General features: G+C 48.8%; 1 protein-coding gene across 1 annotated transcript in view; it reads right to left on the minus strand.

The window, feature by feature from the left end:
- Nucleotides 1-5366: 5366 nt before the first annotated feature.
- Nucleotides 5367-15211, minus strand: part of pdhx (pyruvate dehydrogenase complex component X) — a 32441-nt gene continuing 22596 nt past the window's right edge. The window contains exons 6-11 of the mRNA XM_060060587.1: nt 14354-14531; nt 13543-13690; nt 11303-11361; nt 10256-10414; nt 7599-7663; nt 5367-6591 (exon numbers count right to left, since the gene is read on the minus strand). Of these exons, the coding sequence (XP_059916570.1) occupies nt 6336-6591; nt 7599-7663; nt 10256-10414; nt 11303-11361; nt 13543-13690; nt 14354-14531 (865 nt within the window). The 3' untranslated portion in view covers nt 5367-6335. The remainder of the gene's footprint in view (nt 6592-7598; nt 7664-10255; nt 10415-11302; nt 11362-13542; nt 13691-14353; nt 14532-15211) is intronic.

The raw sequence follows: 15211 nt of genomic DNA on the forward strand, positions 1-15211 counted from the left end.
GCCACTTCTTGTTTGACCTTGTTGCCAGGCGATGTTTGTTTATCATTCATCTCCCAGGCACCTACCGATACACATCAGATGTAAACGAAAAACCACATCCGCAACCGTGCGGGTGTCGAGAGAGACTGCTCTGTCAACAAGAACAAATTAATGAATTAATAAAAGCAAAAAGCATTGAGCAATTATAAAGTCACCCGGGAGAGCGTGATTATTCAGTGGCTTTGTGAGACGGAGACCCTCTGGAGAGGCGAGATCGTTCAGCCCATTTGACTTTGTCTGAGAGAACAATGACTGGCCTACTTTTTCTCTGTGTGTATACAACGTCACGACCAACCAGTAAGACCACATCTCTGTCGACCAGTGTGTGGGTCAGTGTGTTATTGCTGATCTCCTTTTACTTAATTCCCTTGTGGTTTTGATGTAGAAAAAGATAATCCATCAGTCCATTGATGTGAGCAAAGGACAACTTTGCAACGACGAAGGTAAACTACCAAGTTGACATTTTATCATGCAGTTAATTGTTAACACAAGTTATTTGGGGTGAGTCGAGAATTTAATTATGTTGAAGATGGCATGCATTGGCCGTGGCATCTTGGATGCCATCAATGAATGATGAAGTAGAAAAGTGAATCGGAGAAAGAGAGGGAGGAAGGGGATAGAGAGAGAGAGGGGAGAGAGAGAGAGAGAGAGGAGAGAGAGAGAGAGAGAGAGATGAGAGAGAGAGAGAGAGAGAGAGAGAGAGTTTGAGAGAGAGAGAGAGAGAGAGAGAAAGAGAGGAGAGAGAGAGAGGAGAGAGAGAGAGAGAGAGAGAGAGAGAGAGACACGGGGAGAGAGGGAGGAGAGAAGGACAGACAGACAGAGGTGGAGAGAGCGGGAGGATGATAGATCAGAGTGTGGGATGGAGATAATCTGACTTTTTCGGGTAATAAGTGATTTAGCGCAGCAGGTTACGTCTGCAGACTACAACATACACCCACCCAACTAGAGAAAGAGTGAGTAGCACGGGGGCAGTCTGGGAAACAGCTGCACGGCGGGAATGACTAAAACCTAAATTACACATCCATCGCTGAGTCAGCAAGCACGCATCCAGGAGACTTTCCAGCCGTCACCGCTGTTGCTCGGCACGGACAAACAAACGCAAGCCCACGTTCTCATCAGGCCACCGCTGTGGTAGGGAATCCAGGCGGTGTACCGGGCTGACTGACCGACGGCACTTTGACTGCATTCCAGTTTGGCAACGTGCGATCCTCCCCCCCCCCCCCCCCCGGCCCGCCCGTCAGAGCAGAACGGGACCGAGGGCCGACTGGAGATGCCCTTATATGTGCAGAGCAGCGATCAGAGCCTGAATCTGTCAGCTGGAGTCAAAATACCCAGCGCAGTGTGAGAGCCGTGGCGGCTGTCTCGCTCTGCAAACAGTAAACAACGGTCAATATCTGGTATGAATCAGCCAACACAGAGCTCTTGCCCTAGTGAGATGGTTCGTTTTAGATAGAAGAGGCCGGGTCTATTCATACATCTTCTGCTCCGTTTGTTACGCCACCACAGGAAACAGTGAGGTAGTTGGTGTTAACCAGACGGACGGTGTGCCAAACAGATTGGAGCGGCAGCAGTTTCGATTCCAACAACGTTGCTTAGCTGGATCCCTTCTTCGATCCTTCTTTCTGGTCCCGAAACTATCAAAGGTCGCTTCAAATACTATTCAAATATATCTGTATGTGTCTCTAAACAGAACCTTCCTAAGGTCTAAGTGGGTGCCATGCTGATTAAGATATTGGTGTCCGAATGAGCGTTGACGAGAGAGGGTTCTCTTATGGAGGTGTGGTTTTAAACTCGAGGATAGTATCGGTGTTGTGGTGGTGGTGGTTGTGGTGGCGTTGGTGTTTGTGGTGGTGCTGGGGGTTGTGGTTGTGGTAGTGGTGGTGGTGGTGGTGGTGGTGGCAGTGATGGTGGTCGTTGTGGGGGCAGAGGTGGTGGAGGTAGAGGTGGTGGTGGGGGTAGGGGTAGTGATGGGGGTGGCGTCTGGCTGAATGGGCGGCCCATTCACAGGAGCCTGACTGGGCCACTTCAAAAGAGCAGCAACAACACCACCAGGGCCCTGCCTGTGTTTGGCGGCGGGGACGGTAAAAGCAGGCGGTGTTTGAACAGCCAAAGGGTTTCACAGAGCGCTCTGTGTAGCCTGGCTGGAATGTGTCCTCGCCTAACTGGGTCACCGGCGGCGTGAGTAAACAGCGGGCGAGCGAACGGAGCAGAGCGGGCAGATGTTCCACCTTACACCTGTTCACCTCTGCACTGCTGCTGCTTCTGGTGGAGGAGAGGAGGGAAGCATGGACATGAAGAAAGAGGTTCACAGACAGAGGGACACGGTTTCGCAAGCTCCTCTGGAAAAGAGAAGTGAAAGGACGAGTGCTGGTGCCAGCGAGCGACTCTGAGAGCAGAGGAAATCCATCTACAATGGTTGAAACAACTCGTACAGAGACTGGGGATGAGAAATCTTTCACAAGCACAAAGCCAGTTCACACATGGTGTAACAGCGAGAGAGAGAGAGAGAGAGAGAGAGAGAGAGAGAGAGAGAGAGAGAGAGAGAGAGAGAGAGAGAGAGAGAGAGAGAGAGAGAGAGAGAGAGAGAGAGACCAGAGAGATAGACAGCGAGAGAGAATAGAATGATCCAAAGGTAAAGAGAGAGAAAGAGAAAAATAAAGATAGGAAATATAACAGATAAAGAAATACAAGAAGCTTGTAGAGTCATGTTTATGTCCAAAGTAGTCAAACCATCTGATGGTAGTCAAAACTACGTTGTAAATACTGATAGACTCAGGTCCTTTGTTTATAAACCCAAAATGGATCCTCTGATTGGACCCACCTGTCATCCTACAACGTTGAGCTATGTTAAGAGTGCTGGCGCTATGAGGCCCCAGGGAGCTTCTCTGATTGCTGGGGTAAACAGTTAAGATTACCCCACCCTCTCCCTCTCTTCCCTCTCTTCCCCCTCCTGCTTCCATCAAAAGCTCTGAACCAGTATCAGTCATCCTCGCCTTAACCCCGCCAAGCCAGCCAATCAGAGCTCTACATCTTGGACTTCTACCTCCAGAACCAGAGGCGTCAGCGCGGCGTGTGCATGTGCGTGTGTGTGCCACGCGCGCCGTTGCATTATGCATTGGAGAGACGTTTGAAGATTGGTACCCGGAGAACCGCAGACTAAAAACTCTCTTGGTATCCATGGCAACCACCTCACGTCCAACTGCTCCTCGCAGTGCAACCCTGACTCTGACCCACACACCTGGTGGTGCGGACGAGTGATGGACCCCCCCCTCCCCAACACAAATACACCACACACATGCACGTGCACACACACAGACACATACGCATGCACACATACACACAGACATCCATAAACACACACACGCACGCACACACACACACACACACACACACACACATCCACACACCACATGGGAACAGACACTGAAAGACCCCTGTGCTTATATTCATCTCAAGCTCAGCAGGAGGCGTTCACATCACAGCTCTCCTCCTCGGTTGTCTCACAACAGGACTGGCGGCTGCCTGTCAGCAGAGGGCAAATGTCACTTTATTGTCAGGGATGCGGAGGAAATGTCAGAGTTTGGTTGCAGTAGCCAGGGGTGTGTGGGAGCTGTAACGAGCCCCAGCAAGCAGCCAATTGTTCCTCCTGCAGGGGAACGACACCCATAACGGGCCCCGCTGACGTCATTGTGGTGGTGTTAAGCCTAGGTTTAGGTGGTCAGTGGTGATGGTTGTGGTGGTGGTCTGAACCAAAGCATCAGATCACCACCAGATTCCCCTTGATTGTCACTGCACACAAACCATTAAAGGGGATCTCTGCATTGGACCCACCTCCAGGAGCTGAGGGCAGCCAAGTTCCGTTAGAGTGCAGCAGCCACGGAAGGCTCCAGGTCTGCTAGACTGTGACGAGACTGTATGTTCTCCCACATTCATGTTTGCGTGGGAGGCATGCTCCTTCAGATGTTCCTCCCTCACCTGCCGCGTGAGGGAGGTTAATACAGTTAATAGATTGACACTTTATAAAACACATACAGCAAGCACTGGCAGGAACACAACCTGGGTCCACATCGCTTTCCCCCTTCCTTCATCCTCAGTCGAAGCGTACTTATATAAACACGATAACAGTTTAACGAGAAGACTCTTAACAGGATCTTTTTCATGTGACGATGGAGGTGGATAATATTCTTTCTTCTGTCCATCATATCTCTGGCCGGTTCAGAGGCACCAGCGTATCTCCTTGCGACAGCTGGTGCGTGGCTCACACCTCCTCCTCTGCAGGGTGTGGGCGATGCAGCTGCAGACGGATGGAGACGTATAGATTAGGCTTTTCAAGACGTTTACAGGAGAGGCAGAAGCCTCCTATATCTAGAGAACACCAACTGCTTGGTCTTTAGAGTGAAGCTACTATCAGCAATTTTAAGCAATTTTCTCCTCCCTTTGCTTTGATTAAATTAAGTTTGATGGAAATTCCTGGTTCTTGTGCGTCGGCCAGCAGTCAAATGAATATATGAGCAGCACTAGACTCTTCAAAGCAGAATTATATCAAAGGAGAGTGAGCATGAATTGCTGGCTGCAGCCTCATAATAAAAAATAGGGTTAGGCTTGTTAACCTCTAAAAGGCAATGTGGATGACCCAAGTCATCAATTACTGTACATGTGCTTCTCTACCTCAACGGTCTATAATGTTGACATTAATTGGTTGCATTTACATGAACATTGCTACTTCGAAAAAAGCTTTCACCACAAAACCTCCTTCCCTTCTCTGCCCTTCCTTTATTATAAGCTTTTTACTCCCATGTTTTTATTAAACGATTTTATTTTGTGTTAACTCTGTAAAGCGTCTTTGAGTAATTCTAAATGCACAATATAAATCAATTATTAATTATCAATACTGCTCATATTATGTACACAGATGAATTGTCCGCATGTGTCTTTTAATGTGCCTATAATTTTCATGTTTTATAATTACTGTGCACCTGAAATCCCCCACCTGGGATTTATAAAGTGCCCTGCTAGTCTAATCCCAGTGCGGAGAGACAGAGCAGTCACCAGGAAAAAGGAGGGTGGAGTGAATTCTGCAGCAGGTGCTTGTTACATTGTCCATCCACAATAACGCAGGTGCTATCCAAGCTGACACAAAGGGTTTGAGCAACATCTGGTCCACACATCTGTGAGCCAAGATCAAACGACTCTCTCCGACAAGCTAATTGTTCAGGTTGGAACGAGCCCTATTATTCCCAGTCAAGATCAATTATAACACAAACCAAAAATACAACAATCTGCATTCAGCGTCGGTGGCTGTTAAACATTTCAGGAGGACACAGACGGGATGTTAGTGGCATCAAAGACACCACACGCCTCTTTATTACCTTGTTGTTTGTACACATTGATTCGACTGATACATTCTGAAAGAAGTTCACAAAGGTTTCATGGTAAATAAAGTTACAGAAGCACAGAGCGATCGCCTGGATTTGGTGTTCCTCCACGACAACAGATGCACCAGTCAGTAGGACCAAAGAATACCAACACGGCTTCGCCCTCACACAGAGAGCGGACAGATGTGCAAGGTCATCGCATCAAAACTGGAGAGAAAATATACAAACGGGGCCGGGAAAACAGTATTTATTGAAGGTTGAAACTAATTGTGAAATTCCATTGGAGGTTCAAAATAAATTAAGATAGAATTTGCAATTATAAACAAACTTTATTTTTGAACTATTCGATATTTACACGCAATTAATTTCCCATCGGAAGAAGGGACATATTTGTAAATTGACGTTGCTCACCTTCCTACTCCTAAAAGATGACTTCTCCTCCACAGTAAAAGTAACATTTGGCCGGGTTGGCCGCTCTAAAGTCCGCGCCCCCCCCCCCCTCTAGAAGCTGTCCAGTGTTAGGCTGCTCCCCCACCTGCTGATCAGGGACTTTAAAAGGCCAGGGTTCAGCCACAGAAGAGCTGGACTGTTAAACACTAGAAACGATGTACAGAGGAGCCATGAAACACAGAGTGAGACACAGGGATCAGGGCGGTGCACATACTCCTCGTGAACACGGAGGATTAACCCGTGATGTGAAACCTTTATGCAGAGCCAGGCTTTATCGCGGCCCTTTTGCGAGTGCCTTGTTGTTGTTGCTCTCTCTCTCTCCCAACCCTTCCTCCCCTCCCCTGCTCCTGTCTCCCTGTGAAGTTTGAACATTGTAGAGGTGATTGGTTGGTCTGACAGACTATCCCTGCGTCTCTCTCTCTCCCCCTCCCCCCTCTCCCCCCACTGTATCTCTCCCCCTCCTCGCGGTCATCAGACCAGGGCCATGCGCTGGGGCTTCTCCAGGTTGGCCCTGAGTTTCTCCAGGAAGCGCGAGGCCAGGGCATCGTCCACCAGCCGCCCGTCGCTGGACAGAGTGACGGTCATCAGCTGCTGGGTGCGCAGGGTCTGCTGGTCGGCCGACGGCCGCAGCTCCGCCCGCGACCCCCCCACCGCCAGGATGCAGGCCTGGGGCGGGTTGATGACCGCGCTGAAGCCGCTGATGCCGAACATGCCCAGGTTGGAGATGCTGCAGGGGGTGGGGAGAGTGGGAGGAAAGGGAAGGAGAGGGAGGGGAGGATGGAGAAAGTGGGAGGAGGAGGAAGGAGAGAGATGGGGAGGAGGAGGAAGTGAGACCGGTGAGGAGGAGGGGGTGAGAGTGGGGAGGAGGAGGAGAGAAAGAGAGATGGGGAAGAGTTGAGGATGGGGAGGAGGAGGGAGAGTGGGGAGGAGAAGGAGAGGGAGAGTGATGGGGAGGAGGTGAGAGTGGGGAGGAGAAGGAGAGAGAGAGAGAGATGGAGAGGAGGAGGAGAGAGAGGAGATGAGAAAGGGGAGAGTGGGGAGGAGGAGGTTTGTACCGAATTAGTTTGCTATCGATTGATTTAAAAAAATAATTATCAACAGTATATTGTAAATACTGTCGAGAATATGGGATTCTACAACTTAAACAAACTTGGGCTTGTATAGTTTGGGTAGTGTTTATATGCATTACTAACCCTTTCTGTATTTTTTCGTGTTCATGTTATTTTCTTTCTATTCTCTATTTTCTATGAAGGTATCGGAGGTATCCAGTTCCCCCGGCCTCACAATAAAGACTACAGTAAATAAAGCCTGAGCGTGTATACACTGTATAGCATTCACATGAATGCAAACACAAAATAACTATCATCCAGGTATAATATAAAAGAAACAAACACGCGTACATAAATCAGATTATGCAAGTCAAAGACGTGGAGGAGGCGTGCTCATCCTGAGGGGTTCAACGCGATGAACCCTGGTTTCCCCCTGGTCCGTGGTGGACGGCCCCCCAGCTACGAGGAGACTCCACCACCACCACATGCATAATACATGCGGCCAGCGGCGTGTGGGCCCATTAACAGCTGAGGATGACAGCGACTCCCTCCCTTCACGGTGGTAAGTTAATCGTTATGGGCACGGCCAATGGGACATCCAGGGAGAGGTGAACCCGGGACATCAGGCTCACTCACTCACTCACTCGCGAGTGAGCGATTGAGTGAGCGAGTGAGTGTATGTTACCTGAACGATCCCCCTTGGTACTCTTCTGGCTTCAGCTTCCCGTCCCGAGCCCTCTGGGCCAACGCCTGGGGAGAGGCAACGCATCACAGATTAAAAAATAAACACTCACCTTACATCACACGGATCATCCCTCACCACAGACACACAGACACACACCTGGTGACAAAGATGGGTCAACGTATTGAAATGTTGACAACTCGCACACACACGCATGCAAACAATCATTCCATCATGGGTCATGCTGGGAAAGTTCATTATTTTGTCGTTGCCAAGACAACAGAAAGACGACAAGAGCTACAAGACCCATGATGCCTTTAGAAACACAACAGACTTTGTTGTTTGCCATTCAAGCCCATTAAAGTTCATTAGCTAACCCAGCGGTAGACTACTGTAGGCTATTGGTTTGATGAAAGTCTAGGAGCGAATAAATAAATCAATATCTGTCATGGCTTTCAGCCCCGGCCACGAGGGGGGACGCTGGGATGCCAATAAGCCAATAACATCCTGGCAACTCAAGGAAACCTAAAAACAAATAAGTCCCATACATATTTAATCTGATGGGACCACAGACCTTATCAGTTTCATCGCCTCAACCCTGAAGCACGTTATACATGCAGCGCAACAGGGGCAGGGGGGGAGGATCACATGATCTGCAGGGAGGCTACGCACACACTGGTACGCGATCAGGGCTGGGATGAGGGGGAGGCGGTTGCCGTGACGACCCAGTAGATCGTGCCAGCTCTGGGTGGACAGACCGAGCCCCTGCTAGAGGAGGTCTCTGGTCGGGCTGCATGGTTGAACTTGTGTGGCGCTGGATTGTGAACTCTGGGGTCGGACCGACGCCACTCTGATAAGCTAAAGCGGAAGTGGAATGGGTGATATTGACAGCGGTGCGCGCGTTCACTGGCCACACCGCAACGTTGTTCACAATTTTTTTAGTTAGAATTTATTACTGTCCGTCCACACCAGAAGCGAATTGAGCGACCAAATCGCCGGAAGTCATTCACTTTCTATGGGCAAGAGCGACCAAAGCGACCAAAGCGACCAACGCTACCAGCGGCCAAAGTTGAGCGACCAGAGCGTCAAAAAGAAGTTGAAAACTTTTTAACTTTATGCAAATGACTATTATTCGCTTCAGCGGCCAAACACTGACAGCCAATCGGAATGTAGACGCTCTTCGCTTGCGTGGATCCCAGGGAACATCGGCAGGCACTTTGGTTCCTACCTACCTTTATTCACTCACTGAACAAAATGTCGGCTGAAGTATTAATCGCGGCTGTAACTGGGCACCCGGTGTTGTACGAACCCACCCCTTTTCAGTTCAGAGATCGAAACGCCGTAGTGGTTTGGATATCAAGTGATGATAAGCGGGAGTATTTATAGGCTACATCTAGAACGTTCGTATTTAAGCGGGAATAATTTTAATTTGCTCTCCATGCCACCAATCTAACCAACCAATCGCGTGTAGCATGCTTTAAACAAAACCAAAACGGTTTTTGAAATCGTCACATAAACAAACTAATCGACAAGACGAGGGATAAATGACAAGGGATATATCTAGTCTAGATAGATAGAAAGCCTAGTAAAGTCTTTATTAATACCAAACGACACAAATCGTCGGGAATCCATTTAGGTGGTTCGGCCCACACAGGACAGTAGCCTACAAGACCACACAGAACAAGTCTGACTGGACATACACACAATACATCACATTAAAACTAGACACGCGTTGATAGATAGATAGACAGAAAAGCCTAGATAGATCGATATGTTCCATTATTTGCCTTGCGGAGCCAACCAGTCCTGTGCGCGTATGCAAATTAGCCATGTGCGCGAATGTCTATTTGTTTTGAATGCGACGAATGAGTGCAGATCATGATTTGCAGATCCAGATCAGTGAAACATATTTTAACTACTACAGCACGCAGGGTTTTTTGTTCTCGGTTGTAATTAGCCTACATTTTAGGATTTTTTTTGTATTGGGGGGAATCACTGTCCTACTTGTTGTCGAAGCACTTTATCGAACAAGCAAAACCGTCTCGGCAATATGGCCAAGGTGTATGGGAGAGTTCACTATTTGATATGGCTGTCTGTAGGGCCTACTAAACGCATACGGCTCCTTTAAATGCGTCTGCATAATTGAATTGTACGTCATGAGCGACTTGAGCGACCAAAGCGAACAGCGAAACTTTGCTCCTGGTGTGTAGTTACTTTCCTGTGTTTGCGCGTTTCTATCCCCCATTTCTGCAATATGTCCTGTAAGCGGAAGAGAGCGTGATATTTAGTTCCCTCTCTCGCTCTGATACAAAGAAGTGTTGCATTACAACACTTACAGCAGAAGCACATGTGATCGAAGGCATAGTGTATCCCGACGGGGGCAATGCCCTGATGTCAAGCGAGCGTTCAAGAGATCAAGAAACTGTCTCACAAGGAGGCAGACAAAGTCAACCTGATACAGATCTTCCCACAGAGCATTCCCCCAACTAAAATTAATTTCTCTAATTTCTTACAAAAGTGACACTCCTAAATGCTACCCACAGCATCTCGAGGTTTTCATCGGAAGGTTTGGATCTCGGCCCCGGTGTAAGCCAGTCCCCCTCTGGACTCTGAAGACCTTGGGGTTCTGGCTAGAACAGGAAGCAGTCATCAGTCGCTACCTTAGCAGTGGCAGAAATCTCCTGGACCCCCATGTCGGCTGCGTCCCTAATGATGGGGGTGATGAGCCCTTTCTCCGTCGCCACGGCAATGGAGATGTGGATGGAGTCCAGCGCCAGGGGTCCGTCCCCGGACCAGGTGACATTTACCTCCGGCATTTCCTGTTTTTGGGGGGAAAATTGAAGATCTGATCAACCTGTGAGAGGGTGAATGGACTGACGACTTCTGTTACACAACAATTGCTCATGAGGAGACTGGGGTTAGGGTTGGGGGGGGGGGGAACGCTGGGAAAGACTAATGCAGCATGTCACTTTTCTATAGGATATCACCTGCAGCAAAACAAATGCATAGAAACGCATAAGGCGGCCATGTTAGTGCCAGCGTTCTGGGCATGGCCCGCTCGGGGGCAGTGAGTCACACGCCTGTTGCCACAGCGATCGTCCAGTAGGCATGGAAACGATGCTGAGCGGCGACCAATAAAAATAGGCATGTGTTGTGCACACACCGATTTCAGGGCAGAATGAGCATATCTCCTCCCGATGGAGTTGGCATGGTGGCTCGCTAGCAAGACTGACTGAATACGAATATGAAGTGCGGACAAATCGCATGTTCCTCATTCACCCGTTCATTTGATTAGTATTTGATCAGGGGCGGCAGCAGCTCAGGAGGTAGAGCGGGTTGACTTTTAACTGAAAAGGTTGCTAGTTCGATCCCCCCTTCGCCTAGCGTCGCGCTGTCCCTGAGCAAGGCACCTCACCATAACAGCTCGCGACGAGCTGGCTGTCGCCCTGCGTGGTTGACTCCGCCGTAGGTGTGTGAATGTGTGCATGAATGGTTCTAAGTCGCTTTGGATAAAAGCATAAGAAAAATCCACTCAATGTAAAATGTAAATGTAGTATTATTGAGAAGTTGACAGGGGGAGACTCTGTCAATGTGTTCTACAGAACTAAATGCTCTAATATCGTTGCCTTGATGTAACCTCTTGGCCTCAATGTGGCCTCCTAAAGATAGAAAGTACGTCACAGAAACCTACTTTCCACAAGACTTACTTTGAGCGTGACTGCGGCCGCTTTGATGACAAAGTCGTTGACAGAAACTTTGACCTGTTCTGCAAAAAAGAGAGAATCCATTTTTAAAAAAATAATTGAGGTGAATGAAACGTGATACAGATCAGACAGAACTTCATGAACATTTATAGACCAGTTCCTCATTATCAACCTTTGGTAGCACGTAGCCGCTAGCCGATGCTGCATGAGCTACTGTCCTAAACACAGGGAGGACATTGCCACAGGCCAGGCTCTTCCCTAGTAGCTCAGGGTGAAAGACCCCCCCCCCCCCCCCCCGGAGGGTGACATACACCCCCAAAGAGTGACAGACCCCCCCAAAGGGTGACCGACATCATGCGTTGTGTAAGCAGGATGATTAATGAGCTAACCGTGACATTGTTCAGCCTCTGAATAAAAGGAAGAAAGAGGGGACCACCGAAGAGGATACGCACGCAAACACACGCAAACGCGCACACACACACACACACACACACAAAACACAGTCAGCAATGGCCGTCACATTCTGTCAAAGAGTAACCAACATTAACCCTTGAGACTGCTGGGGAAATTGATTTTAATCAAATAAAACCGTCTTGAGTCATGGTCCACAGCAGACGATGCATAATAGATCCTTTCTGTTTGAGATACAGCCCTAGAGTACAAGAATATCCCTTCTGCAATTTAATGCCAGTGCATTGATAAGATCTAGCTAGTTCTTTGATTATCAGTAACGGGATTTCTAAATTCCTTGTGATATCCGGCCTAAATAGTGTAAGATCCACGCACGGTTCATTAGCATGCTATAACAACTTAAGAGCAGCAACCTTTGGTCTGGGGAACGCGTGTTTGTGGGGAGTTTGTGTGAGAGGGGGAGATCCTAAGAATAGAGACCGGAGACCTCGCACCTAAAATCCAGAGGACAGAGAGACACTTTCCCGATCGCATGCTCTGCTGCTTGCTATCCCCTTCCACAGAGCCATCCCCACTCCTAGCGTTCATCACTGGTGTCAGGAGGTAGTCCTCCGTGACTCCTAACCATTCAAGTCACTTTCAGATGCATATGGGTCTTCAAATGCCACCCGTTTAACTTGAAGAGCACATGGATACATCCGGCTGGTTTATAACCAAGACCATTAATAAGACCGAGGTTTTGAGTAGGAGTCATGAGAAGCTTTAAAATGAACAGCGTTGGTGAGAGGCATCTCTCTGGTGGAATAGGGAGGACTCGTGTAGCGTTCTGCCTGAACACAGCCAGCTTAATGAACTGCTCAGGCAACCAAGGCTTTCAAAAGAGCCCTTTGTGCCGGATGGGGCCGCTAGTTTGAAAACCATCGGGCCGTCGATGTCAGAGAGGGAGGACGTTAATAAGGGCTGCGGTGAGCCGAGGAGAGGTGGAAGAGGGTAAACAACTGAGCGGTGCAGAGAGGTTTCACCATACCTTTCTCTGAACGACAGCGTGGGAAGGGAAATGTGCAGTCAAACAGAACAACCACAGCGGCGCTTGTCCTACCTGCGTCATCACCACAGCCAAACGCTGTCTTTTATAAGTAATACGAGACTGAAGGAGAAGATTACCATCGTTAGGACTGGACGACTGTGTTTGAAGGGTGCCATTTTAGGAGTCTGAATCCGAACCATTACAGAGGTAAAATTACTATGATTACGGTATCCATCACGCCACCCAGATCTCATTCAAGGTGTTTGTACATATCATTACAAGGAGATCCTCAGTCAACGTAGGCTGCTCAAATGAAATAAATAATAACCCAGAGGTTTGAAAAGGGCCACACTGAAGCGAGGAAAACGATGGCCACGGATGAGCGGACGTACACGGACATACAACGTATGAAACAGATTCCCCTCGGTCCCGAGCACTCATGTGAAGAAGCTTTGACAACATCTGTCTCCACAAATAACCATGACTGTTCCCTTTGCCAAAGTCACACCGTCAGGGCAACCGCTGTGTGTGTGTGTGTGTGTGTGTGTGTGTGTGTGTGTGTGTGTGTGTGTCCACATATGTGTCCACGCAGGCACACTAAACACAAACAGAACATAAATAGCCCATCTCAGGGGGAGGACAGGATCAGGATGTACCGTTGCAGTGTTGTCGTATTGCCTCCCAGCGTGGAAGAATCTACCGGCCGAGCCACCGTATTTAGAACATGACCCTGACCTTATGACCCCAACTCGCGGGTCTGACCTCATTGGCTGGCAGCGGGGTGTGGCCGTGTGTGGAGCTCTACCTTTGGCCAGGTCTTTGCGTAGCTTCATGACGGCCTCCATGTCACAGTCCACGCTGGCGTAGGCGTGGGGGATGGTGGTCTTGGACTCGGTCAGCCGCTGAGCGATGATGCGCCGGATGTTGGAGGCTGGGAGGTCGGTGAAGGTGCCCTATGGTGAGGAGATGGAGGGGGGAGGGAGAGAGAGCAGGGTGAGAGAGAGACCGGGGTGAGCGAGAGCGCAGGGTGAGAAACACGGTCGGACGGCGTTGCAGCTCAGGTGGTAGGGAAGGCCACCTGGCATTTGCTCTTGCAACCTACGTGTCCCTGAGGCAAGACAGCTTGTTTGTCCTAACTGCTCCACACGAGTGGCTGGGTGAATCATTGTATGAATGTGAGTTTCTAAGAAAACTTTGTTAAGCAGTTATCAGGATGATAGTCTGGCGGTCTAGAGACCACCTGGTAGTAAGCAGGAGGCCTTCTCACCAATGTGGGCTACATTTTAATACACTGGCGGTCAAACTAAAAAAAGTATTCACGCCAGAGTCGCAATTTTTACACAGTAGGATTCTGAATCAGCACACCCTCATCCTAATCATTCTCAAACAGTACACAAATTTCAAAAATAAAAAGTTGTCGCTTTGTCTTGGTTTTGCCTTTGCGTGATAGCATTACTGAAATCAGAAACCTTACACACACACACACACACACACACACACACACTTACACATTTTAATTCCATTCAAAATGAGTGACCAATAGCATTGCCTAAACCTGCGTCTTTAGTGTTGACAAACGGACGATCGGAAATCCAGTCAGTGGATGGGAGGCTTACCGGAGCGCCGGGCTTCCCAGGGATGGAGAGCGGAGGTATGTTGGGTCTGAGGCCCGGGGCTGGGGGAGGGCCGGCCGGGGCGGGGGTGTAGGCCGGGGGGGCAGCAGGGGCGGTGGGCGCGGCCACGGGTACGGCGGCTCCGGAGGAAGGGGTCCCCTTAAGCAGGTTCAGAGCATCTCTGCAAAATGAAGGGAAAACCCTCAAAAAGGGACGCCAGAGGCAGACGAGAGGGCCTTCCAGGGTCTGCCTACTCATGTTGAAGGGAGCCAAAAGCGGATACAATCATTTAGTTTTACACTTTACACTTTATAGTTTAGATTGTTGATACCATCTGTTTTGTTAGCCCTGTTGTTCTCTTTGTCTTTACTGTAGCGTCTATTTTTGAGATACAAAAAAAATAAGTATTTTCTTCTGGTATGCATTTGATCCTGTGTTTTCCACTGCTGCTGGGCTGTTGCACTGAAAGAATTTCCCCTCCGGGGAATTAACAAAGTTGATATCTTTCTTATCTACCTTATCTCGTTATTTAGTTCGTTATTTGAAAAGAAATTAAGCTTTGCGGAATACACAACCGGATGAACAAACTGGAGGACAAAGGAAACAAAAAAAAAAAAGAGATATTGTACATCGATAATATATCCATGCCTCAACGTCATAGACAAACAAACCCGATGCTTGACATCTTGTAACAAATCATGTGTCTGCCACAACGGTAATCACAACACGTGTCGGCCGCGTGATGAATCACATAGTGGTTGGTGGAAACAAGGACAGCCCTGCCCAGTGAACTAGTTGTTCTGTCCCAGAGTAAAGGAGGTGCAAGAGAGGCCATCTTGTGAACCGGCCCATTCATACACA

Source organism: Gadus macrocephalus, chromosome 9 (assembly GCF_031168955.1).
Source record: "Gadus macrocephalus chromosome 9, ASM3116895v1".
NCBI lineage: Eukaryota > Metazoa > Chordata > Actinopteri > Gadiformes > Gadidae > Gadus > Gadus macrocephalus.